The following is a 24,137-nucleotide window of genomic DNA, read 5'->3' as shown; positions in this document are numbered from 1 at the left end:
GGCCTAGTCTATATTGAAGGCCGCCAGGCATGTACAGACAATATATTCTCTTAGTTTAACCAGACAAAGTTCCTCCAGCTTTAGTCTTTCTTGTAACTATTGGAAACTATGAATGACCTAATCCTCCTTTCAGTTGTAATGTCCCTGAACAGCTTTTGGAAGAGCTGAAGTGAGGAAGTCACTGCTGGGTGCGATTAACTCAAGGAAACATCAGGAATACATTTTGGTCGACTTCTCAAGAGGCTCTGGGATTCCAGTGGAACTTCTGTGTATCCCTTTTCCGCAATTATTTTTTTTAAATTATGCCTATTCTCCTCCACCACAATACAACCACTAGAATGAATTAGTACGGTTTATTCTAAAGATATTACCCTTTCCTCCTGTCTGCCTGCCCATTTCCATCATCTTCCAGTCTTTATCCTTTCCAATAGCCCCAGGCCTGGTGCCTCCTGCCCCATCTTCATGGGTTTCCCAATTCAGGGCCATCAGATCCCACAACCTATCCCAACCCCAGCTAAGCATGGAAGCCACTCCCAGTGCTGCCAGATCCTGGGATTTACAACAATTTACTAGACTCCAAGAACATCCTCAGTGCTGACAGGCCCCAAGACCACCTCTCTCCAGTTCTCCCACAGCCCAGACAACACTCCTTAGTTTTGACACCATGGGTGCATGCCTCCCCAGAACCAATAGACCTGGGATGCCACATCCAATACAAACAACCCCCAGGAACTACCCCCCTCCCCCCCCCCCCCCCAACCCCAAGTTCTGAAAAACCACCTCCCCAGTCAATGATGCTGCCCCTAGAGATCATTCCAAACTCCAGGGCTCCACCCTAATACAAGCAAATTCAAGGATCTGATCTCACACCATGTTCCTGGCAAATTTCCAAGACAACCCACCTCTCCTGAGTGCTACTCCAACAACCCCTCACTATGCTACTAAACACATGACCATGCTGTATGGTACAAAACCTCAGCACCCTCATCACAGCCTTGTCAAGCCCAAGTACCCCACCCCAGTTCTACTAAACTCTTCTACAAACCCCTAATACAGTCTAGTCAACTATCTTCCATTTTAAAAGTGTAAAAAGAAAAAAGGTATTCAGAGCAGCCAGTGATTCATAGAGCAATGCCATGGGATATCTGTTAGAATTGTAGTCTTCCTTATTCTTCCTTCCAAAACCTCAGAATTTTAACATCCATTATTCTCTGCTCTCGTGGAAATAGGCTGAGTCTCTCAAGTATCTCCAGATAACTATATAGTTTCCCATTCCACACAGAAGAATCATCCAGAACAGGAAAACACCAGGGCCACAATATCTGCAGCCCTTAAATTACCTTCCCTCAAGTAAAACCAGGATTCTAATCCCCAGCTGGAACAATCAACTTTTGAATGTTTACCATCAATTGCACTTTGTAGCCTTAAAAGGGGCACAGCTTCATCATAACATTACAGTACTACATTGTGCATTACATTATATAATGCTCCTTCCTTTATAAAATATCTGACTTACTGTAAGCAATGCCATGGGAGATCTGCTAGTCACTTAATAAAGCCTGAAACAGTACATAAAAACAAGCATAGGAATAAGGGGAGTGGCCAATGCAGCACCCATTTAAAAGAAAGAAAAAGGCCAGGGGAATGGGACTAAATGGATAATTCTGAGTCAGCACAGGCACAATGGGACAAAAAAATCTACTGTACCGTAAAATCCTCCAATTCTACATTTATATTGCTCATACAAATCAAGTAATAGTTCTTTTAAACTTTAAAATTGTGTCTGCACTAGATATTCTCTTGTATTCAACATCACTGGCTACTCACATTACAACAGCAACTCCACTTCAAAAGTACTTCATTGACTGTAAAGCACTTAGCGATGTCCGCTGGTCGTGAAAGGCACTATATAAGTGCAAATCTTTCTTTTCTTCCTGTAAGCGGACCCCACATTCCCTCCAATCAGGACTTTGCCCTTGCTACCCAATATAGAAACATAGAAGATAGGAGCAGGAGTAGGCCATTCGGCCCCTCGAGCCTGCTCCACCATTTAATGAGATCATGGCTGATCATCCAAATTCAGTACCCTGTCCCTGCTTTCTCCCCATATCCCTTTAGCCTTAAGAAATATATCTAACTCCTTCTTGAATATATTTAATAAATTGGCCTCAACTGCCTTCTGTGGTAGAGAATTCCACAGGTTCACCACTCTCTGGGTGAAGAAATTCCTTATCTCTGTCCTAAATGGCTTACTGCTTATCTTTAGACTGTGACCCCTGGTTCTGGACTCCCCCGCCATCGGGAATAGCCTTCCTGTATCTAGTCTGTCTAGTCTTGTTAGAATTTTATAAGTTTCAATGAGAACCCCTCATTCTTCTAAACTCTGGCAAATATAAGCCCAATCGACCCAATCTCTCCTCGTACATCATTCCTGCCATCTCAGGTATCAGTCTGGTGAATCTTCGCTGCACTCCCTCCATGGCAAGAACATCCTTCCTCAGATAAGGCGACCAAAACTGCACACAATATTCAAGGTGTGGTCTCACCAAGGCCCTGTACAACTGCAGCAAGACATCCTTGCTCCTCTACTCGAATCCTCTCGCTATGAAGGCCAACATACCATTTGCCTTCTTAACCGCCTGCTGCACATGCATGCTTACCTTCAGCGACTGGTGCACAAGGACACCCAGGTCTCGTTGCGCTTCCCCTTCTCCCAATCTATTGCCGTTCAGATAATAATCTGCCTTCCTGTTTTTGCCACCAAAGTGGATAACCTCGCATTTGTCCACAATATACTGCATCTGCCATGCATCTGCCCAATCACCCAACCTGTCCAAATCATACTGGAGTTTCTCGGCATCCTCCTCACAGCACACACGCCCACCCAGCTTTGTGTCGTCTGCAAACTTGGAGATATTACATCTAGTTCCCTCGTCTAGATCATTAATATATATTGTGAATAGCTGGGGTCCTAGCACCGATCCCTGCGGTACCCCACTAGTCACTGCCTGCCACTCGAAGACCCGTTTATTCCAACTCTGTCAGACAGACAGGAAACAATCAGTTCTCTATCCAAGTCAGTACCTTACCCCCAATCCCATGTGCTTTAACTTTACGCGCTAATCTCTTATGCGGGACCTTATCGAAAGCCTTCTGAAAGTCCAAATACACCACATCCACTGGTTCTCCCTTATCTATTCTACCAGTTACATCCTCAAAAAATTCCAGTAGATTAGTCAAACAATTTACCTTTTGTAAATCCATGTTGACTTTGTCCGATCCTGTCACTGTTTTCCAAGTGCTCTGCTATTACATCTTTTATAATAGACACTAGCATTTTCCCCAGTACCGATATCAGGCTTACCGGTCTATAATTCCCCATTTTTTCTCTACCACCTTTTTTAAATAGTGAGGTTACATTAGCTACCCTCCAATCCATGGGAACTGTGCCCGAGTCTATAGAATTTTGGAAGATGACCAGCAAGGCATCTACTATTTCTAGGGCCACTTCCTTAAGTACCCTAGGATGTAGATTATCAGGCCCTGGGAATTTATCAGCCTTTAATCCCATCAATTTCCCTAACACCATTTCCCTACAAATACTGATTTCTAGTCATACGACAGCGTGACCCAAGGATTGTAACAATGAGACCCCTTGTTTGTGTGGGTAATACTGTAAATTTATTAATTCCCCCACATGCATGTCTTCTACACTCCAGAAGACAGACTAATCCATCCGTCCATTGTGTTTTGCTTTAGGGCATGTCCAAACTCAAGTCTCACATGATATTCTTGAGCCACTTACTGGGACAACAGGACTGAACAAATTTAGTTTTCATTGAAATTAATTCAGTTTCGTATAATTTCTCAAAACATGGAAAATAAAGTACACCACTCTACCTTTGTTAACAGACTAATTTAATTCTATAGGTTGTCTCTTACATTACACATGTTCATATCTCAGCCTGCAGACTCCCCATCCCTCACTGGCTGATGTATAAAAAGGAGACAGAGCAAAGAGTCTTTCTTTTTATATTTAATCGTCCTGGCAAAGCATCCTACCACTCCACTCGCTTTTATAATAGCCATTTGTGCACCGATTTTAACTTTATTGCAAGATCTTTATTAATTAACCCAAAATCCCTCCTAGGCCTTAATTGATCTCCAGACTTCAAATTGCACATAGCTATACTTTAAACTTCATGCAATTTTTTTTTTTTTTTTTTTTTTAAGCTGCATCAAATGAGGGAAGTGATTAGGTGGAAAGATACGGAAAACAGCTTACACATATTCTGCCTCCCGCAAACCCCCAGTTACCTTAGTGTTTGGTTTAATAGCTGCATCCAGACACTTCAATGATGCGCAGTCAACAAGAGAGGTTTCCAATCCCATTTCAGATGCAACTTGGCAGAAATATCGGTTAGTACCTGAAATACAAGGTTACACATGCCTTCAGAAAGTTTTCCAATGTTTTGTAGTTATAACAAGGTTTTATCCTTCTTCCTTCCACCAAGGTGATAATGCAACAAGCCATGGTTTACAAGACACCTCAACAAAAAAACACAGCCACATTCTCCCCTTCCCTGGGTATTCTGTGCTATCTTACATTATGCATCATTCACAGGTTCCAAGTGTCTAAGACTATTCAAGTCAGCTAATAGGTACATGAAAACAGCCTGGCTCAATGCTATCTCCAATTTCCCTTCCCTCCTTGCAAGGAGGCACCTAGCATCAAATCAGCACTTTTCCACTTAAGTATTGGGAACTCAGAATGTTGTCCCAAACCTCCCACCTCCACAATTTCCCCCCATCCTTTCCTATTCAATGTAGTCAGAGACAACTCATGGCACCCAACAGTAAAGATTACCTGTAAATTCAAGTACAAACCTAAATAAAGCTACCACTTCATTTACTCAATATAGCAGCAGGCAATTTATGAATGTTCATACTAACTCAACCCTAGTATTTTTTTTTGAGATAAGGGCAAGTGGTCCTGGTGACAGACAAGATACGGGATCAAATATGGCTCAGCTCAGGATCAAACAGCACAGCGAGACTGTTCCCTCAGGCTGGCCCAGATGGTGTGCAATCAGGGAACTATTTGGAGCTTAGGTGGGTACCAAATAAGATGGCTGTGGTTTTCCCTATGTTTCACTGGACAAACTTCTGACTCATCCATGACTTATTGTCATACAAGCAGTTTAACAAAACAGAGGTGTTTGAAGTAGAACTGGATCAGATATTGAGCATTAGCCAAGAAGACTAGCTAAGAAGACAGGGGTTGAGGGTAGGCTTTCTGTGGAGAGGAGAGTACAGCAGTTTTGAAGGGGAAGGGAATGTTGCTTATGCAAAGTGAAATTAATGGCCACCGAGGCCTATGACAAAGAAAGGTAATCGAATAGTCAGGAGTTGGATGGGGAGGAGATCAAAGGAGCAGAAAGCAGGTCTCAAAAAAGGAGAGAAGTCAGATTGATGTGGGAAGCAAGAAAAAAAAAGGGCCATGAGGGAGGAAAGGAATGAAAGAAAGGGAAGTAGTGGGATGTAAAATAGAGACAAAAGGGAAAAACTTGTATTTTTACCGTACCTTTTAACATCACAACAGTCAGAAGGTGCTCCAAAGAGGCAATGGAAAAAAACAAATGCCAAGTTAAAGGAGGAGATAGAAGAGTTTAGGAAAATAATTCCAGAGCATGGGTCCTAGGCAGCTGAAGGCATGGCTGTCAATGATGGGGCAAACATAGGGGGAGAATGTACAAGAGAGCAGTCAGAGGAACAGAAAGATCTGCAGGCTGAGGGGTTGGAGGTGGTTACAGAAGTAGGAAGGGGTAAAGCCATGAAGGGATTTAAAGAGGATGAGAATTTTAAAGTTGCAGTGTTGGGGGACTGGAAGCCAATGTGTACCAGCCAGGACAAAAGCAGGACTTGAGGCAAGACAGGAGCAGCAGAGTTTTAGATCCACTGAAGTTTACAGAGGGTAAAGGGTGGGAATAGTTACATCTATAGGTGACAAAGACAGGGGTAGAGACAGGCAATGGAAGTAAGCAGTCTTTGAGATGGAGCGGATATGGCATTGGATACTCAGCTCAGGATCGAATAGGACTGAGATTATGAGTAGTCAGTGAAGGTAATGAAATCGTTGGTAAGGGTGCAAAGTTTGTGATGGGGGCCGAAGACGATGGCAGATGTTTAGGGAAGAAAGTTTTAACTCCCCGGATAGGAAAGAACCTAGCGAGTGATGTAAGGAGACTTGGCAGGATTGTAAGAAATAATATATATATATACATACACATATATATATTTTTTTAATTTTTTTTATAAAGTAAGACTACAAGGCTGGCAAAAACCCTGAAGCTATGCAAACAGTCTGGCCCAATTGAACTTTGTGAACACAACAAACAAGGCAGTTAATCAAGGAACCAGAAAACAAATATGAGATGACCTAAGGGTTTGCTAACCAAATCATCTCTGAGCAGGTTAGTGAGTGATCATGCACACAGAGACCCTATAAAAAGTAATGAATTCTGAACTCTGGACACAGACGGGAAACACAGCCAAGAGGAAGACGGGATCCTGCCGGGTGAATCAGACCCATTGACCTACAACCAACTTGGATTGATCAACTGAGGGTGACTGTATGTATTGGCCAAACGTGTGCAAGGGCACAGATATTGCCAAATAATCCATAGTTAAGTGCATAGTTATTGCAAATATTATTGCTCGAATTCAATAAAGTACCGCTTGATCGGATCTTGCTTGACCTTCTAGTATTTCAATAAGTCTCGGGGTCTGAACACAAAAGTGAAGTCTTAGTGACCAGCCCATCTGGAGAGGCAGCGGGAGGCCCAGCCTTATTAATATGTCGCTGGCCAGCTTCCTGACCAAAACGTCCAGGAAGATGGTGGGAAGTGGCTGCCTGGCCATTAAAACTGGGCAGCTCCGAGGACACTAGCCAGACCAAGTAAATGTGGGCACAGGGGTTGTGAGGCAGGTTTGAGAAGGGAAGGGGTGGGGGGGGGGGGGGGGGGGGGGGTTGCATGGAGCAGAGGAGACCTACACTTTGTGGGGCACAGGGGATCTCTTCTGCTCCTTCAGGCCCCACAAAAAAATAAAAAACTGAGGGGCCTCTTCTCTCAGTGCTCAGTCTGCTTCAGCCTGGCGGGAAATCCGCAGCTGCTCGCCCGCTCAGGTCAGTGTTAAAATGGCAGTCGGGTCCCGATGAAGTCATCAGGATTCAATCTGTATACTAAAGAAGGACCCCACCAGCATGGGGCAGATGTCCTTGGTGTCTTGGTTGGCAGGAGGCCAGCGAACAAGTCTCCTGCTTCATTTTAACTGCCTGTCCACCTGGTTTCTGCTGGGTAAAGGAGTTAAAAATTTCCCTTTATGTTCTTGAATAAATCCCAATAAAGAATGCAAACTATACCTCCATACACATCATTCATGCAAATGATGTTATCACCAGACTTCAATAGATGTGCAATTGTCATCGTAGTTGCCAAACCAGAAGCAAATGCTAAACCTGCAGAAAGAAAAAAAAGTTAACGAGCTACCCAATAAAATGCAATGCAAGATATGATGGTGCAGTATTTTTAGAATGCTGTATTCATAAACCTTCGCCAAAATATGCTTTCTGCATGGCTCAGTGGGCAAGTGTAATGTCCAGTATGGCAATGAGCCATATAAACCAGGAAAGTCTCCGGTTCAGTCTCTGGACTATATGGAGTTAGCTCTCAACCAGGTTAACAATTACAGCACTACAATTGACATCATCTGTGGCTAAGGACTGGAAGAAAACCAAAAGAAAAATCAGCTAGGATTCGGACACTTGATTGCATTGAGTAACACCCTGCTAAAAAATAAGACTGGTGGGGTTGCCATCTTTTACCTTGTCCAAAAGTGGATAGGGGCAGGCAGGCAGTGGAACACACTAGCAGTGCTGACATTTTATGAATATGCATTGAAAACGTTAAAAGATCCCACAATAATCAACCAATAGATAGGAATCAGAGCCAGATGGTCCTTAATACTTCAGTTGCTAAATAAATACTTTATAAAAGCAAGAAAATTCACAAAAGGAATCCTCAAATTCATGACAAGATATTAAGTGGCCCTTTAAGAGGAGAGTTTGGACATCCCTACACTATGATGCATTCATACTCCCTACCCAACTAGAACCCAGCAAATCAGTCAAGATCACTTCAGATTTAAGAACACAAGAAATAGGAGGAGTTGGCTATACAGCCCCTCGAGGCTGCTCAGCCATTCAATAAGATCATGGCTGAACTGTGACATCAACTCCACTTTCCTGCCCTATCCCATATCCCTCGATTCCCAAAAATCTATCGATCTCAGTCTTGAATATACTCAACAACTGAGCATCCACAGCCCTCTGGGGTAGATAATTCCAAAGATTCACAACCCTTTTGAATGAAGAAATTTCACCTCATCTCAGTCCTAAATGGCCAACCTCTTATCCTGAGACTATGCCCCCTAGTTCTAGACTCTCCAAACAGGAGAAACAGCCTCTCAGCATTTACCCCATCAAGCCCTCCAAGAATGTTATATGTTTCAATGAGATCACCTCTCCTTTTTCTAAACTCCAGAGAATGTAGGCCCATTCTACTCAATCTCTCCTCATAAGCCAGCCCTCTCATCCCAGGAATCAATCTAGTGAACTTTTGTCTCCAAGGCAAGTATATCCTTCCTTAGGGAAGGAGACTAAAACTCTCACCAGAGCCCTACATAATTGTAGCAAGACTTCCTTACTCTTATACTCTAACACCCTTGCAATAAAGGCCAATATACCATTTGTTTTCCTAATCGCTTGCTGTACCTGCAGGTTAACTTTGCATGATTCATGTACAATGACACCCAAATTTCTCTGAATACCAACATTTACTAGTCACTCACCTTTTAAAAAATATTCTGTTTTTTCATTCTTTCTACCAAAGTGGATAATTTCATACTTCCCCAGATCATCTGCCACCTTGTCCAATCACAACCAGTTTACATCCCTTTGTGTCCTCCTCATGGCTTACTTTTCACACTTTGCTTTGTATTCTCAGCAAACTTGGATAGATTACACTTGGTCCCTTCATTTAAGTCATTGATATAGATTGTAAATAACTGAGGCCCAAGCACTGATCCCTGTGGCACTCCACCAGTTCCACCCTGCCACCCCAAAAATGACCTGTTTATTCCTACCATTTGCTGTCCTTTAATCCATGCTAATACTGTATATTACCCCCAATCCCATGAGTCCTAACCTTGTGTAACAACCTCTTGTGGAACCTTATCGAATGCCTTCTGAAAATCCAAAAATGCTGCATCCACTGATTCTCTCATATCTACCCTGCTAGTTACACCCTCAAAAAACTCCAATTAGATTTCTCAAACACTATTTCCCTTTCATAAAACCGTGTTGACTCTGCCTAATCATGATGATTTTTTAACTGCCCTGTTACCACATCCCTAATGATTTCCCTTCTACTGATGTCAGGCTAATTGGCCTATAATTTCCAGTTTTCTCCCTCCCTCCTTTCTTGTACAGCAGGGTTACATTTGCTACCTTCCAATCCATGGGGACCATTCTAGAATCTAGGGAATTCTGGAAGATTAAAACCAATACATCCACTATCTCTGCAGCCACCTCTTAGAACCCTAGGGTGTAGGCAATCAGGTTCTGGAGATGGCAGCTTTTTCTTTACTAACATTAATTACTTTAAGTTCCTCACTCTCATTAGACCCTTGGTTCCCCACAACTTCCAGTAGGTTCTGTGTCTTCTACTGTGAACACAGATACAAAATTTTTGTTCAACATTTCTGCCATATCTTTATTTCCAATTATAATTTCTCCTGTATCAGCCTTTAAGGGACCTATGTTTACTTTCACTGATTTCTTCCTTTTTACATACTTGTAGAAGCTCTTGCAAACTGTTTTGCTATTTCTTGCTAGTTTACTCTCATTCTATTTTCTTCATCAATTTGTTGGTCATCCTTTGCTGATTTTTAAAACCCTCCCAATCCTCAGGTTTACTACACTTATTGGCAACGTTGTAAGTCTGTTTTAATCCAATACAACTCTAACTTCTCCCGTTAGCCAGGGTTGTACCATTTTTTCCAGTTGAGTTTATATTCCTCAAGGGAATGTATATTTAAAGAATTATGAATCATTTCTTTAAATGTTTGCCATTGCTTATCTACCGTTCTATCTTTTAATCTAATTTCCCAATCTACCTTAGCCAACTCGCCCTCTCATACCCCCAGTGTTGTTTAAATTTAAGACCCTAGTTTTGGACTTGATCACTCTCACTGTCTAGTGTATTATGATCACTCTTCCCCAGAGGCTCCTTTACTACAAGGTTATTAATTAACCTTGTCTCATTACACAATACTAGGTCTAAAATAGCCTGTTCACTAGTTGGTTCCTTGACATTTGGAAACCTCAGACACAAGGAAGTGCAAAACTCATCTGAACTTGTGGGATTCCTTTGGTGCCAATATCATATCACAAAGCCCCCAAACAGGTAAACTTGAGACATTAACTTCATGCCAGGAGAAATACCCAATGCAGCAACAATTTCAGGGATTGATAAAAATATAAATTCATATCCCTGCTGAAGATTGCCCTTCAGCATTCAAATTGTTGAAGATTGTATTTACACTGTGGTCAGAGATGTACAGTGCAGATATGAAACCACCGGCTGCTGGGAGTAGACACTCGGTCAGAGATTGATTTCAACTTCAATTGAGCTTCTTTACACACCATCAGCTTTGCAGTAATGGTGCATGAACACACACCAAGTTACACTGGAAATTTCCACAACCTACTCAAAACAAAACTGCACAATTAAAAAATACCCATCAGGCTGTGCAATCTATACAGCTTAGTCCAATGAACAGGTTTATGAATCAATAAATACAAGCTGTCTGCACTATAACTGAAATATTTTGACTTTTGAACAATATTTTTATTAAGAGACAGTCCTAGATTAGGTGCAGTACTCTTCTCAGATGGTACACTGCTCTAATTTGGGAACAAGATCAGGAGAAATGTAAAAATCTGACAATAACTAGGGGGCTAAATTGGATAGCCCCTGAAATTGTGATGTGTGATTACCCCATACCCGTTCAGTATAATGCAAGCAGCATGCCAACATCGTGCTGTCTGCTCATTATAATGATTACTACATGCAACCTGCACTAACTGTGCTGTTCATTGGCTAGCCTGCATCAGCTAGTTGCTAGCACTACTTAAAGCTAGCTTGCTCCTCTTAAAGGGAAGATGCAAAGTGGCTGCTGGAAGTGTTGAGATCATTGAGAATAGTGCTGTGTAATAATCAACAATGGCTGACCATGGGAAAGAGCATGCACCAAGCTTTTTGGATGCTGCACTGGAGGTCGTGGTGTAGGAGGTGGAAAGATGTCCTGTACCCACAGGAGGCTCTCCAGGCACACGATGAGAAGGCAGTCGGAACAGATAGCAGCGGAGGTCAATGCCAGGAGTTCAGCCCCAAGGACCTGGATGCAATGCTGCAAAGAGTTTAATAACCTCTCATGAGTGGTCAAGGTCAGTGAATGCATCTTCAAATGCCATATCCCACCAACTGCACCACTAGTCTCAGCCACTGCTCAATTCACCACACCCACAAAAACTCATCTACCAACAATACCCACTAATCAGGACTTATACCAAACATTCATATGCCTCACCTCACCCACTTGGCACTATTGCAAGCCTCACACCTACATCTCACAGCTTGCAAGCACTGCCAGCTAGTCAACCATGACAGCGACATTACCCAAACATATTGCACGGCACTCACTTCACTTTACTCTCTCTTGCAGGAGAAAAAGTGGAGCACAACCAGAAGCAGCATGAACTAAGGGGGGGGGGGGGGGGGGGAGGGAAAGAGAGGGGGAGAAAAGAGGTGCAGCTGCATGTTCTAACCCCCATGCCAGAGACAGTGCTTGCCATTATGGGAAGGGCGAAGGGCTACTGCGGAGGCTGTGGCCATCAACGAGGCTGAATTCATTCAAGACGACGGCATCATCATACCTAATCCTCCTTCGCATATACCACAATCGCTTCTGTCTTACAAGCTGCTGATGGTGTAAGCATGCACTTCTTACTTTCTCCTCTTCACTCACCACAACCTTACCCCTGTCCCTTTTTCCTTTCAGATACCAAAGAACGATAACCTGCCCAGGCAGGAACACCAAGAAGACAGTGATGAAGACACCACTCGATTTCACACTTGCAGCCACCAGCTCAGATACTGACAGCGCGTATCTTAGAGGATAGCATAGAGGCAGGATCTGCACGTGGTGAGACGCTGGGCACAAGTGTGCTGCAGCCAGGGCAGGGGGCAAGGATAGCACATGTGCCAGCTCGCCAGAGGGCAAGGTCTCACGAGTTCTGGTGCAGAGGAGTCAGATGAGGACTTCGATGGGCCAGGCTACAGAAAAACGCTAATGTGTACACAACGAAATGCTTGGTGCATTGGGAAGCCTGCCAGAAAACCTGCGTTCAATGTCAAGGAGCATGGAGGAGTCAGTCACCAACTTGGCTCAGGGCTTTGTGCAGAGCTTGGAGCAGGCAAAGGCACACGGACGATAGGCACTAAGGCACTGATGTATGCAATATGGCATGATTTCATCTATAAATTTGGTTTGGAATGTGCATTTTGTGTTGGCCACAATGCAAAAATAAAAGCCAAGATGATGATGTGATAGTCATGACAGAAAGAAGGCAAGGAATGTGGGACTGTTGCTGAATGGGAAATTGGGTTGAGCTGACTGGTATTGCATTTGAATTAGTTCTTCACATACAGCCTGGGCAGAAAGGAGCTTTCTAGGTTGCATCCACCTCTTGGTGGCAATGGCTGTTCCCTCATGATGGCAAGGTTGTGCAGCATACCACCACAAATCTTAAGCCTATTCAGTGGAGTACTGCAGGGCTCCTCAATAGGGGGCCAGCCAGCAGAATCATTGCTTCAGCATGCCAGTGGTCTACTCAATCAAATTTCTTGTGGCAGCATGGCTCTCATTGTGTGCATGCTGTGCACGTGTAGTTTGCTAACCGGAGTCATGAGCCATGTCGTCAGTAGATAGTCCTCGTCACCCAGTAGCCACCTATTGGATTGTTGTTGTGGCTGGCACAGTAGACAACCACAAAATGAACATATCATGACTGCTGCCAGGATAACAGGCCTTGACCTGCATGATGTGCTGCCTATGTGATGCGCTATCAATTACTCATAAAAGACTGAGAGTTAGAAGAGTAACCAAAGGATTTTATTAACAACAGAATGGAGGTCTGCCTCGCGTGGTCAACCGGTCCATGATACTAAGGGCTGGGGAGCAGTCACCTTTATACTAGGACCTGTGGGAGGAGTCAGCCGAGGCATGTCCAGGCATGTACACAGTGGAATACAAACAGGAATACAAACAGTGGTTTACCACATTCACCCCTTGTTTAAAATTGAGTCCGGCGGGGTGAAGTGTATTAAAAGTTAGTGTATTGGAGTCTCTCCGGAGGTCTTGTCTGCCGCTGTGATCTGCGTGGCGACGGCAGGGGTAGTGAAGTTTCCGGCGTCGAGTCCAGCGTAGGCTGTGGCACAGGCGTGTCGTCCTCGTAGATGTCGAGCGGGTCGCGGGGCCCAGGCCTGCCGTCTGCTGGGGCTGGATATCGGATCGTTGGGGGGGGGGGGGGGGGGGGTGGTAGTGGGTAGTGGGTTACTGCGGCCCCCGAGGGTGCAAGGTCTCTTATGGAGACTGTGTCCTCCCGCCCGTCCGGGTATGCGATGCAAGCATACTGGGGGTTGGCGTGGAGGAGGTCGACCCTCTCGACCAGGGGGTCCGTTTTATGGGTCCTCACGTGTCTTCTCAGTAGGACCGGCCCTGAGGACGTCAGCCATGGCGGTAGCGATGTCCCCGATGTGGACTTCCTTGGGAAGACAAACATTTTCTCATGAGGGGTGGCGTTAGTGGCAGTGCAGAGCAGTGACCGAATAGAGTGGAGCGCATCGGGGAGCACATCCTGCCAGCGGGAGGTTGGAAGGCCCCTAGACTTTAAGGCTAGCAGGACGGCCTTCCAAACTGTCGCATTTTCTCTTTCCACCTGTCCGTTCCCCCGGGGGTTGTAACTGGTGGTCCTGCTTGTGGCAATACCCCTAGTTAGCAGGTACTGACGGAGTTCGTCGCTCATAAACGATGAGCCCCGGTCGCTATGGATATAGCTGGGGAAGCCGAACAGGGTGAAGAGGTTGTTCAGACATTTAATGACCGTGGCACTGGTCATGTCCGGGCAGGGGAAGGCGAACGGGAAACGGGAGTACTCATCAATAATATTGAGGAAGTACACATTGCGGTCGGAGGAGGGGAGAGGCCCTTTAAAATCGACGCTCAGGCGCTCGAAGGGGCGAGTGGCTTTTATCAGGTGGGCCCTGTCTGGTCTATAAAAGTGCGGTTTGCACTCAGCGCAGACTTGGCAGTTCCTGGTCATGGTCCTGACCTCCTCAATAGAGTAAGGCAGGTTGCGGGCCTTGATGAAGTGGAAGAACCTGGTGACCCCCGGGTGGCAGAGGTCATTGTGGAGGGCCCGCAGTCTATCGATCTGCGCGCTGGCGCAGGTGCCACGCGATAGCGCATCCGGGGGTTCATTTAGCTTCCCGGGCCGGTACAAGATCTCGTAGTTGTAGGTGGAAAGTTCGATTCTCCACCTCAAGATCTTGTCATTTTTGATTTTGCCCCTCTGCTTGTTGTTAAACATAAAAGCAACTGAACGCTGGTCAGTGAGCAGGGTAAATCGTTTTCCGGCCAGGTAGTGCCTCCAATGACGCACAGCCTCCACAATCGCCTGGGCCTCCTTAACAGCGGAGTGTCTGGTCTCCGGGCCTTGGAGGGTTCGTGAAAAGAAGGCCACGGGTCTCCCCGCCTGATTGAGGGTAGCGGCCAGGGCAAAGTCAGACGCGTCGCTTTCCACCTGGAAGGGGATGGATTCGTCCACTGCGTGCATGGTGGCTTTGGCAATGTCCTCCTTGATACGGTGGAAGGCTAAGCGGGCCTCTGCCGTCAAGGGAAAAGAGGTGGACTTGATCAGCGGACGGGCCTTGTCCGCATAGTAGGGGACCCACTGGGCGTAATAGGAGAAAAACCCTAGGCACCTCTTCAGGGCCTTGAGGCAGTGGGGCAGTGGAAGTTCCATAAGGGGACGCATCCGGTCGGGGTCGGGGCCGATGACTCCGTGTTCCACAACACAGCCAAGGATGGCGAGGCGGTTTGTGCGGAATATGCACTTCTCCTTGTTATATGTCAGGTTTAGGAGTTGGGCGGTGCGGAGGAATTTTTCGAGGTTTGCGTCATGGTCCTGCAAGTCACGGCCGCAGATGGTCACATTGTCCAGATATGGGAAAGTGGCCTGCAACGCATTTTGATCTACCATCCGGTCCATCTCCCTTTGGAAGACGGAGACCCCGTTGGTGACGCCAAAGGGAACCCTAAGGAAGTGATAGAGGCGGCCGTTTGCCTCAAAGGCAGTGTACTGGCAGTCCTCAGGGCGGATGGGGAGCTGGTGGTACGCTGATTTCAGGTCAATGGTCGAGAAGACGCGGTACTGCGCGATCTGGTTAACCATATCAGCTATACGGGGGAGTGGGTAGGCGTCCAGCAGAGTGTAGCGATTTATTGTCTGGCTGTAGTCGATGACCAGGCGCTGCTTCTCGCCGGTCTTAACGACCACAACCTGGGCTCGCCAGGGGCTGGTGCTGCCCTCAATAATCCCTTCTTTCAGGAGCCGCTCCACTTCGGTTTTAATGAAAACCCTGTCCCCGGCACTGTATCGCCTGCTCTTTGTGGCGATGGGCTTACAGTCGGGGGTGAGGTTAGCAAACAGTTGGGGGGGGGGTGACTGAGTGTGGAGAGGTTGCACCTGGTGCGCGGCGGGCAGTTTGGAAGCTGCTGGCTGCGGACTGTGAGTGGGGGTAGGGGTCCACCGTACGCCATCGTAACACTTTTAAGGTGGCACTGAAAATCTAACCCCAGCAGGACGGCAGCGCAGAGGTCAGGCAGGACCAGAAGTTTAAAATGATCGTACACGGTCCCGTCTACTACGAGTGTCACCACGCAGTAGCCGCCGATGTCCGCCGACTGGGACTCGGAGGCCATAGAAATCCGCTGTTGCGCAGGCAGGACTGGGAGAGAGCAACGCCGCACCGTGTCGGGGTGGATGAAGCTCTCCGTGCTCCCAGAGTCAAAAAGGCAGATTGTATCGTGACCATTTACCTTAATGTCCATTGTGGAACTGGCCAGTTGGTGCGGTCTCGCTTGGTCCAGTGTAACGGATGCCAGCGTAGGGGTCGGTGTGTCGCTGCGGGTATCAGATGAGGCGGTGTCGGGGGCCTGCTGCGTCCCGGCTGTCGTCCAAGATGGCGGCGTCCATGATCCCCATGTGGCTGGAGGCGTCCAGAATGGCTGCTGTACCGGTGATTCGCACATGGCCGCGGAGGTCCAAGATGGCGGCCCGCATGGCCCACACGCGGCGCTGCTGGGGTTCGGGGTGGCTTTGGCCCTGCAGACGCTAGCGTAGTGTCCCTTCTTCCCGCAGCCCGAGCAGATCGCGTTTTTCGCCGGGCAGCGCGCTCTGGGGTGTTTTGCCTGGCCACAGAAGTAGCATTTCTGGCCTTGGGGCACTGCTGTCTGGCCTTGGGACACTGCTGCGGTAGTTGGGCCGTTGTTGGGGTGTGGCTGGGGTGGCACGGCGCTATGAGGCGGTCCTACCGTGTCCCAGGCTGTCATTCCCCGCGGCGTCCACGGTGCAGAGGAGTAGGCATCCATGCCCTGGTAGGCTGCATCCAACGATAGTGCGAGTTCAGAGGCCTTGTTGAGGTCGAGGTTACTCTGCTCCAACAGTTGCTGTCGGGTGTAATTGGATCTGTGGCCCGCTACAAAAGCGTCCCGGATAAGTTCCTCTGTGTACACGGCGGCCTTTACATCTTTACAACCACAGGCCCGGCCAAGCACAGACAGTGCCTGAAGGTATTCCACGGTCGATTCCCCAGGTTGTTGTTTACGACTCCCCAGGAGGTGCCTGGCGTACACTTCGTTCACTGGGCGCGTGTACTGGTCCTTGAGGAGCTTGATAGCGTCCGCGTACGAGGTCGCGTCTTGGATGACCGAGTACACTCGGTGGTTCACTTTGGAGGTCCGGACATCCAGTTTGTCCTCGTCCGATTTGATTGCTTCGGAGGCGGTCAGGAATTTTTCGAAACACTTAAGCCAGTGAGTAAACTTGGTGGATGAGTCCGCCTCCCGATGATCTAAGTCCAGGCATGCTGGTGTGAGGATCTTCTCCATTATAAAAATGTTGTTAATAAAATTGATGCGCTATCAATTACTCATAAAAGACTGAGAGTTAGAAGAGTAACCAAAGGCTTTTATTAACAACAGAATGGAGGTCTGCCTCGCGTGGTCGACCGGTCCATGATACTAAGGGCTGGGGAGCAGTCACCTTTATACTAGGACCTGTGGGAGGAGTCAGCCGAGGCATGTCCAGGCATGTACACAGTGGAATACAAACAGGACAAACAGGAATACAAACAGTGGTTTACCACACTATGGTCACACACCAGCTGCACGTTGAGGGAGTGGAATCCCTTTCAGTTCAATTACATGGCAAAGTTGAAATACGGCATGCACAAAGCAATGAGCTGACTGGTATTGCATTTGAATTAGTTCACCATGTTGGAACCCTAAGGGGACTCATAGCGCCCAAAAGACAGGTGCTACTTAGCCCAATTTCACCCTCCTAGTATGCAATGCTGACAGATTTGTACATTCACCAAAACCCTAAATCTAGAAATATCAGGTACTGTGACCTACTGTATTTTGCTCCATCAACTGCTGCAATAGCTTTCTCCAAACAGTTCCGTGTAGGGTTTCCACTGCGACTGTATTCAAAGCCCTGTAGAGAAATCCAGAATCAGACACTTTAGCAGTACAATAGATTCACAAAAAAGCCTTTGCAGATGAAGCGATAATCCTGACATGTGCAGTTAAAAAGGAACAAAAACACAAGTTTCTCTATAGCCTACAATTTCAGTCTAAAAACAACATACACTACCACTGTTAACAATTATCCCTCGACAGCTGGAAATCCATTTTGCTTCATTAAAAAAAAAAAGATTCTTGCCCTCTCATGCCCAAACAACCCTTGATGTGACAAGGTGCTTTACCACAAGCTCTCTGTACAACCTCAAGGGAGGTACACAAGAGTAACACCTGCAGAACCCACTGCCAATTCCCTCCGATAAGAAAATGTTTTGCTTCTACACAGTTGTGACACGGGACACTCATTTACTGTACATGCGTGGTGTCTGCGTTATGGTCACGTGTCTTGCATGTGGCTCTCTCTCTCTCGTGTGCGCGCGTGCACGTAGATTGGGCTGCAGCCTCAGAGCTCAGCATTGGCTCCTGCAAGTTTTAACTAGTTATATATACACACACGATACATTTCTGAAATACCTGGCTTTGACTACTCTTGGAGGCAGCGACAACAGTATCACTCAATTATTGTTTAGGGATTGAGAGGTCTTCATATAAACTCCACTGTTTTCCCCCCAATACTACCACCATTCACCCATTGAGTACAGCAGCATTTTGTGCAAGGATCCACAATCACAAGTAGTGTCTTTCTTGAAGAGCCAGTCTCAAAAATACAACATGAATTAGCAGGAGGTCATGCAAACCGGAAACCACCCCAACTTCCACCTTTCAGTCATTGTCAGGGCCTGCTCGGCTCCCTCTTCTACATCTCATTCAGCTATGAGCCCCATCATCATGGCTCATGATCACTCCTCTTCCTCCCCCGCACCTCTACTTCACACTACTGCTCCCACCACATGCTCGAGCCCCTTTAGAACACATCCACAGCCTCCCCTGGTATTATCCAGCATGGCACCAGTTACTCGCTCTCCTAGAGCAGCAATCCCAACTCTCCCCCTCTGCTCCCCAAGACCATCTCACCTAGTTCACTTCACTTCACTTCACATGGTTAACCTCACATCTCTATCCCAACCCTTCCACTATCCTCTTTCCCCACCCCCCCCCCGCCAAAAGGATCAATAATCATCACAAGTCTCTAGAATGTTTACTCTCTCAAAGCTCTCTCCATCAATGACCACATAATAGAGGAACTGTTGATAGCCTGGTATTGACAGAAACTCAGCCACAACTACTTGCCCTCACCAAAGCCACCTGACTACACATTCCATTATCAGAATGATGATCCTGGAAGGCAACAATAACCCACAATTCCTTCTCAAACCTTTTCTCTCTTCCCCCTCCATCATTGCCTCGAACACCAAGTGCAAAAAGTTCAATAATTTCTTAGACTCCATATTAGAAACTATTTGTACAGCTGCCTCTACCTCCCATGCTTCTTCGCCCATTTCCCACACAGCTTACTCCCAACTTGCCCGCACTCAGTTTTTCTTTCCATCTCACTACCTTCTCAAGCTTACTTCCTGCTTGCACCCACACTCAGCTCCAGATGACTCAAATACTCCTCATACTACTGACATGATAAATCTCTCTCTCTCTCTCTGAAATAGTACTTGAAGTTTCTCCTCATAACTATAGTTATCTATCCTTAACCGAAGATTAATTACTGTACAAATGTTGAACTCAAATGTCCAAGTGGAAGTAGATTTTAAACCTGCAATAAAATTATAGGTCAAAGTAGCACACATTACCCTATTCAAAAGAGTAATTAAGTACATGTTAAGGGTACAGCCAAGTTGTGCAATGTGTGGAAGGTTACATGGGTGCAGCAACTCGCCACAGCTTCTTTGACAGTACCTCCCAAAACCACAACCTCTACCACCTAGAAGAACAAGGGCAGCAGGCACATAGGTGTTCAGGAAAGATATGGAAGGAAAGAGCAAGGTGGGGTGGCAGTATTGGTTAAGGAGAATGTTACAGTACGAGAGAGAGAGAGAAAAAAAATCAAGGACATAATCTATTTGGTTAGAGTTAAACTACGTAGGTATGAGGGGCGAGATTGGGAAACTACATTAAAAAGGTATGACAGTAGACAAGCCAATGGCTAGCATTTAAAGAATTAACATAACTTACTCCAAATATACATTCCTTTAAGGCACAAAAACCCCCACCAGGAAAAATGGTCCAACCGTGGCTAACAAGAGAAGTTAAAGATAGTATTAGATTGAAGGAAGAGGCTTATAATGTTGCCAAAAAAAAGTAAGCCTGAGGATTGGGAGGATTTTAGAATTCAGCAAAGGAGGACCAAGAAATTGATAGAAAGGGAAAATAGAATAAGAGTAAACATAAAAACACAGACTGTAAAAGCTTTTATAGTACGTAAAAAGGAAAAGATTGGCGAAAGTAAATGTGGGACCCTTACAGGCTGAGACAGGAGAAATTATAAATGGGAATAAGGAAATGGCAGAGAAATTTAACAAATACTTTGTGTCGGTCTTCACGGAAGACGCAAAAAACTTCCAGAAATTGTGAAAAACCAAGGGTCTAGTGAGAATGAGGAATTGAAAGAAATTAATAAAAAGTACTGGAGAAATTAATGGGACTGAAAGCCAATAAATCCCTGGACCCGATGGCCTACATCCTAGGGTTTTGAAAGAGGTGGCTATAGAGAGATAGTGGATGCACTGGCTGTCATCGTCCAAAATTCCATAGATTCTAGAACAGTTCCTGCGGATTGGAAGGTAGCAAATGTAACCCTACTATTTAAGAGAGGGAGAGAGAAAATGGGGAGCTACAGACCAGTTAGCCTGACATCAATAGTAGAGAAAATGCTGGAATCTATTATTAAAGGACGTGATAACAGGGCACTTAAATAATAATAGGATTGGGCAGAGTCAACATGGATTTATGAAGAGTTTTTTGAGGTTGTAACTAGCAGATTAGATAAGGGGGAACCAGTGGATATAGTGTATTTGGATTTTCAGAAGGCATTTGGTAAGGTGCCACACAAGGTTATTAAACAAAATTAGGGCTCATGGGATTAGGGGTAATATGGATTGAGGATTGGTTAACGGACAGAAAACAGTAGGAATAAACAGGTCATTTTCGGGTTGGCAGGCTGTAACTAGTGGGGTACCACAAGGATCAGTGCTTGGGCCTCAGCTATTCACAATCTATATCAATGATTTGGATGAGTGAACCAAATGTAATATATCCAAGTTGATACAAAGCTGGGTGGGAATGTAAATAGTGAGGAGGATGCAAAGAGGCTTCAAGGGGATTATAGACAGGCTAAGTGAGTGGGCAAGAACATGGCAAATGGAATATAATGTAGCAAAATGTGAAGTGATCCACTTTGGTAGGAAAAAATAGAAAAGCAGGAGTATTTTTTTTTTTAAATGGAGAGAGATTGGGAAATGTTCAGAGGGACCTGGGTGTCCTTGTACACAGATCACTGAAAGTTAACATGCAGGTACAGCAAGCAATTAGGAAAGCAAATGGTATGCTGGCCTTTATTACAAGAGGATTTGAGTACAAGAGTAAAGACGTCATACTGCAATTATATAGGGCCCTGGTGAGACCACACCTGGGAGTATTGGTCTCCTTACCCAAGGAAGGATATACTTACCATAGAAGGAGTGCAACGAAGGTTCACCAGGCTGGTTCCTGGGATGGGGGGGATTGTCCTATGAGGAGAGATTGAGTAGACTAGGCCTATTTTCTCTAGAGTTTAGAAGAATGAGGTGATCTCAATGAAATATACAAAATTCTTACAGGGCTTGACAGGGTAGATGCAGGGAGAATGGTTTCCCTAGCTGGGGAGCCTAGGACCAGGGGTCGCAGTCTCAGAATAAAAGGGTCGGCCATTTAGGACTGTGATGAGAAGAAATTTCTTCACGGAGGGTGGTGAATCTTTGGAATTCTCTACCCCAGAGGGCTGTGAAGGCTCAGTCGTTGAGTATATTCAAGACAGAGATCGATAGATTTTTGAATATTAAGGGAATCAAGGGATATGGGGATAGTGCAGATGAGGTAGAAGATCAGCCATGATCTTATTGAATGGCGAAGCAGGCTCGAAGGGCCAAATGGCCTACTCCCACTCCTATTTCTTATGTTCTTATGAAATAATAGGAGGTGCCATTACACTACTAGGTGCATTCTATAGGCCACCAACTAGTGGGAAAGATAGAGGAGCAAAGTTGCAAGAACAGTGATAATGGGGGACTTCAATTATCCCAATATAGACTGGGATAGTAATAGTGTAGTGTAAAGGGCAGAGAGGGGGAAGAATTTCTGTAGTGCAGTCAGGAGAACTTTCTTGATCAGTACATTTCCGACAGAATGAGGAAGGAGGCTTTGCTGGATCTGGTTCTGGGAAATGAGGTGGGTCAAGTGGAGCAAGTGACAGTAGGGGAACGTTTAGGGAACAGTGATCATAGTATCATAAGGTTTAGATTAGCTATGGAAAAGGACAAGGAGCAATCTGGAGTAAAAATACTTAATTGGAGGAAGGCACATTTCAGTGTTGAGAACGGATCTGGCCCAAGTAAATTGGAATCAAGGATTGGTTGGCAAAACTGTAAAATCGAACAACGGGCTGCCTTTAAAGAGGAGATGGTTTGGGTACAGTAGAGATACATCCTCACGAGGGGGAAAGGTAGGGCAACTAAAGCCAGAGCTCCATGGATGATGAGAGATAGAGTGCAAGATGAAGCAGAAAAAAAAGAGCGCGTATGACAGGTGTCAGGTTGAGAATCAGACTGAATATAGAAAGTTCAGAGGGGAAGTGATAAAGAAAATAAGAGGGGCAAAGAGTGTATAAGAATAGATTGGAAGCTAACAAAATGGAATCCAAAAAAAGTCTTCGATAGGCATATAAATAGTATAAACGGGTAGCAAGAAGGGGTGGGGCCGAGTAGGGGCCAAAAAGGAGACCTACACATGGAGGCAGAGGGCATGGCTGAGGTACTAAATGGTACCTTGCAACTGTCTTCACCAAGGAAGAAGATGCTGCCAAAGTCATAGGGAAAGAGGAGGTAGTGGAGATACTGGATGAGATAAAAATTGATAAAGGAGGTACTAGAAAGGCAGTCTGTACTTAAAGTAGATAAGTCACCAGCACCGAAAGGGATGCATCCTAGGATGCGGAGGGACATTAGAGGAAATCGCAGAGCTACTGGCCATAATCTTCCAATCCTCCTTAGATACTGGGGTGGTGCCAGAGGACTGGAGAATTGCAAATATTACAAGGATAAACCCAGCAACTACAGGTCAGTCAGTTTAACCTCAGTAGTGGGGAAACTTTTAGAAACAATTATCAGGGACAAGATTAACAGTCACTTGGACAAGTGTGGATTAATTAAAGGAAAGCCAGCACGGATTTGTTAAAGGCAAATCGTGTTTAACTAACTTGATCTGAGTTTTTTGATGAGGCAAGAGAGAGGGTTGATGAGGGCAATGCCGTTGCCGTGGTGTACATAGACTTCCAAAAGGAGTTTGATAAAGTGCCACATAATAGGCTTGCAGCAAAGTGGAATAAAAGACAGTGGCAGCATGGATACGAAATTGGCTAAGTGACAGGAAACAGAGTAGTGGTGAACAGTTGTTTTTCAGACTGGAAGATGGTATACAGTGGTAGAGTCATAGAGAGTCATAGAGTTTTACAGCACAGAAAGAGGCCCTTCGGCCCATCGTGTCTGCGCCGCCCATCCATCCCTGTCCAGTCTAATCCCATTTTCCAGCATTTGGTCCATAGCCTTGTATGCAATGGCATTTCAAGTGCTCATCCAAATGCTTCTTGAATGTTGTGAGGGTTCCTGCCTCCACCACCCTTTCAGGCATTGAGTTCCACATTCCAACCACCCTCTGGGTGAAAAAGTTCCTCCTCAAATCCCCTCTAAATCTCCTGCCCCTTACCCTGAATCTATGCCCCCTTGTTATTGACCCCCCCACTAAGGGGAAAAGTTCCTCTTTATCTACCCTATCTATGCCCCTCATTATTTTGTACACCTCAATCAGGTCCCCCCTCAGCCTTCTCTGCTCCAAGGAAAACAACTCCAGCCTGTCCAGCCTCTCTTCATAGCTGAGGCGCTCCATCCCAGGTAACATCCTGGTGAATCTTCTCTGCACCCTCTCCA

At 45.7% G+C, this 24,137-nt stretch overlaps 1 protein-coding gene across 1 annotated transcript in view; it reads right to left on the bottom strand.

The window, feature by feature from the left end:
* Nucleotides 1-24,137, bottom strand: part of LOC147122066 (cystathionine gamma-lyase-like) — a 66,522-nt gene that overhangs the window by 34,622 nt on the left and 7,763 nt on the right. The window contains 3 exon segments of the mRNA XM_085982783.1: nt 4,318-4,427; nt 7,424-7,519; nt 17,881-17,962. Of these exon segments, the coding sequence (XP_085838909.1) occupies nt 4,318-4,427; nt 7,424-7,519; nt 17,881-17,962 (288 nt within the window).

The sequence above is a fragment of the Somniosus microcephalus genome, chromosome 3 (genome assembly GCF_052327205.1).
Source record: "Somniosus microcephalus isolate GS21.2 chromosome 3, FLI_Smic_1.0, whole genome shotgun sequence".
NCBI lineage: Eukaryota > Metazoa > Chordata > Chondrichthyes > Squaliformes > Somniosidae > Somniosus > Somniosus microcephalus.
This window is presented reverse-complemented; position numbering and strand designations above follow the sequence as displayed.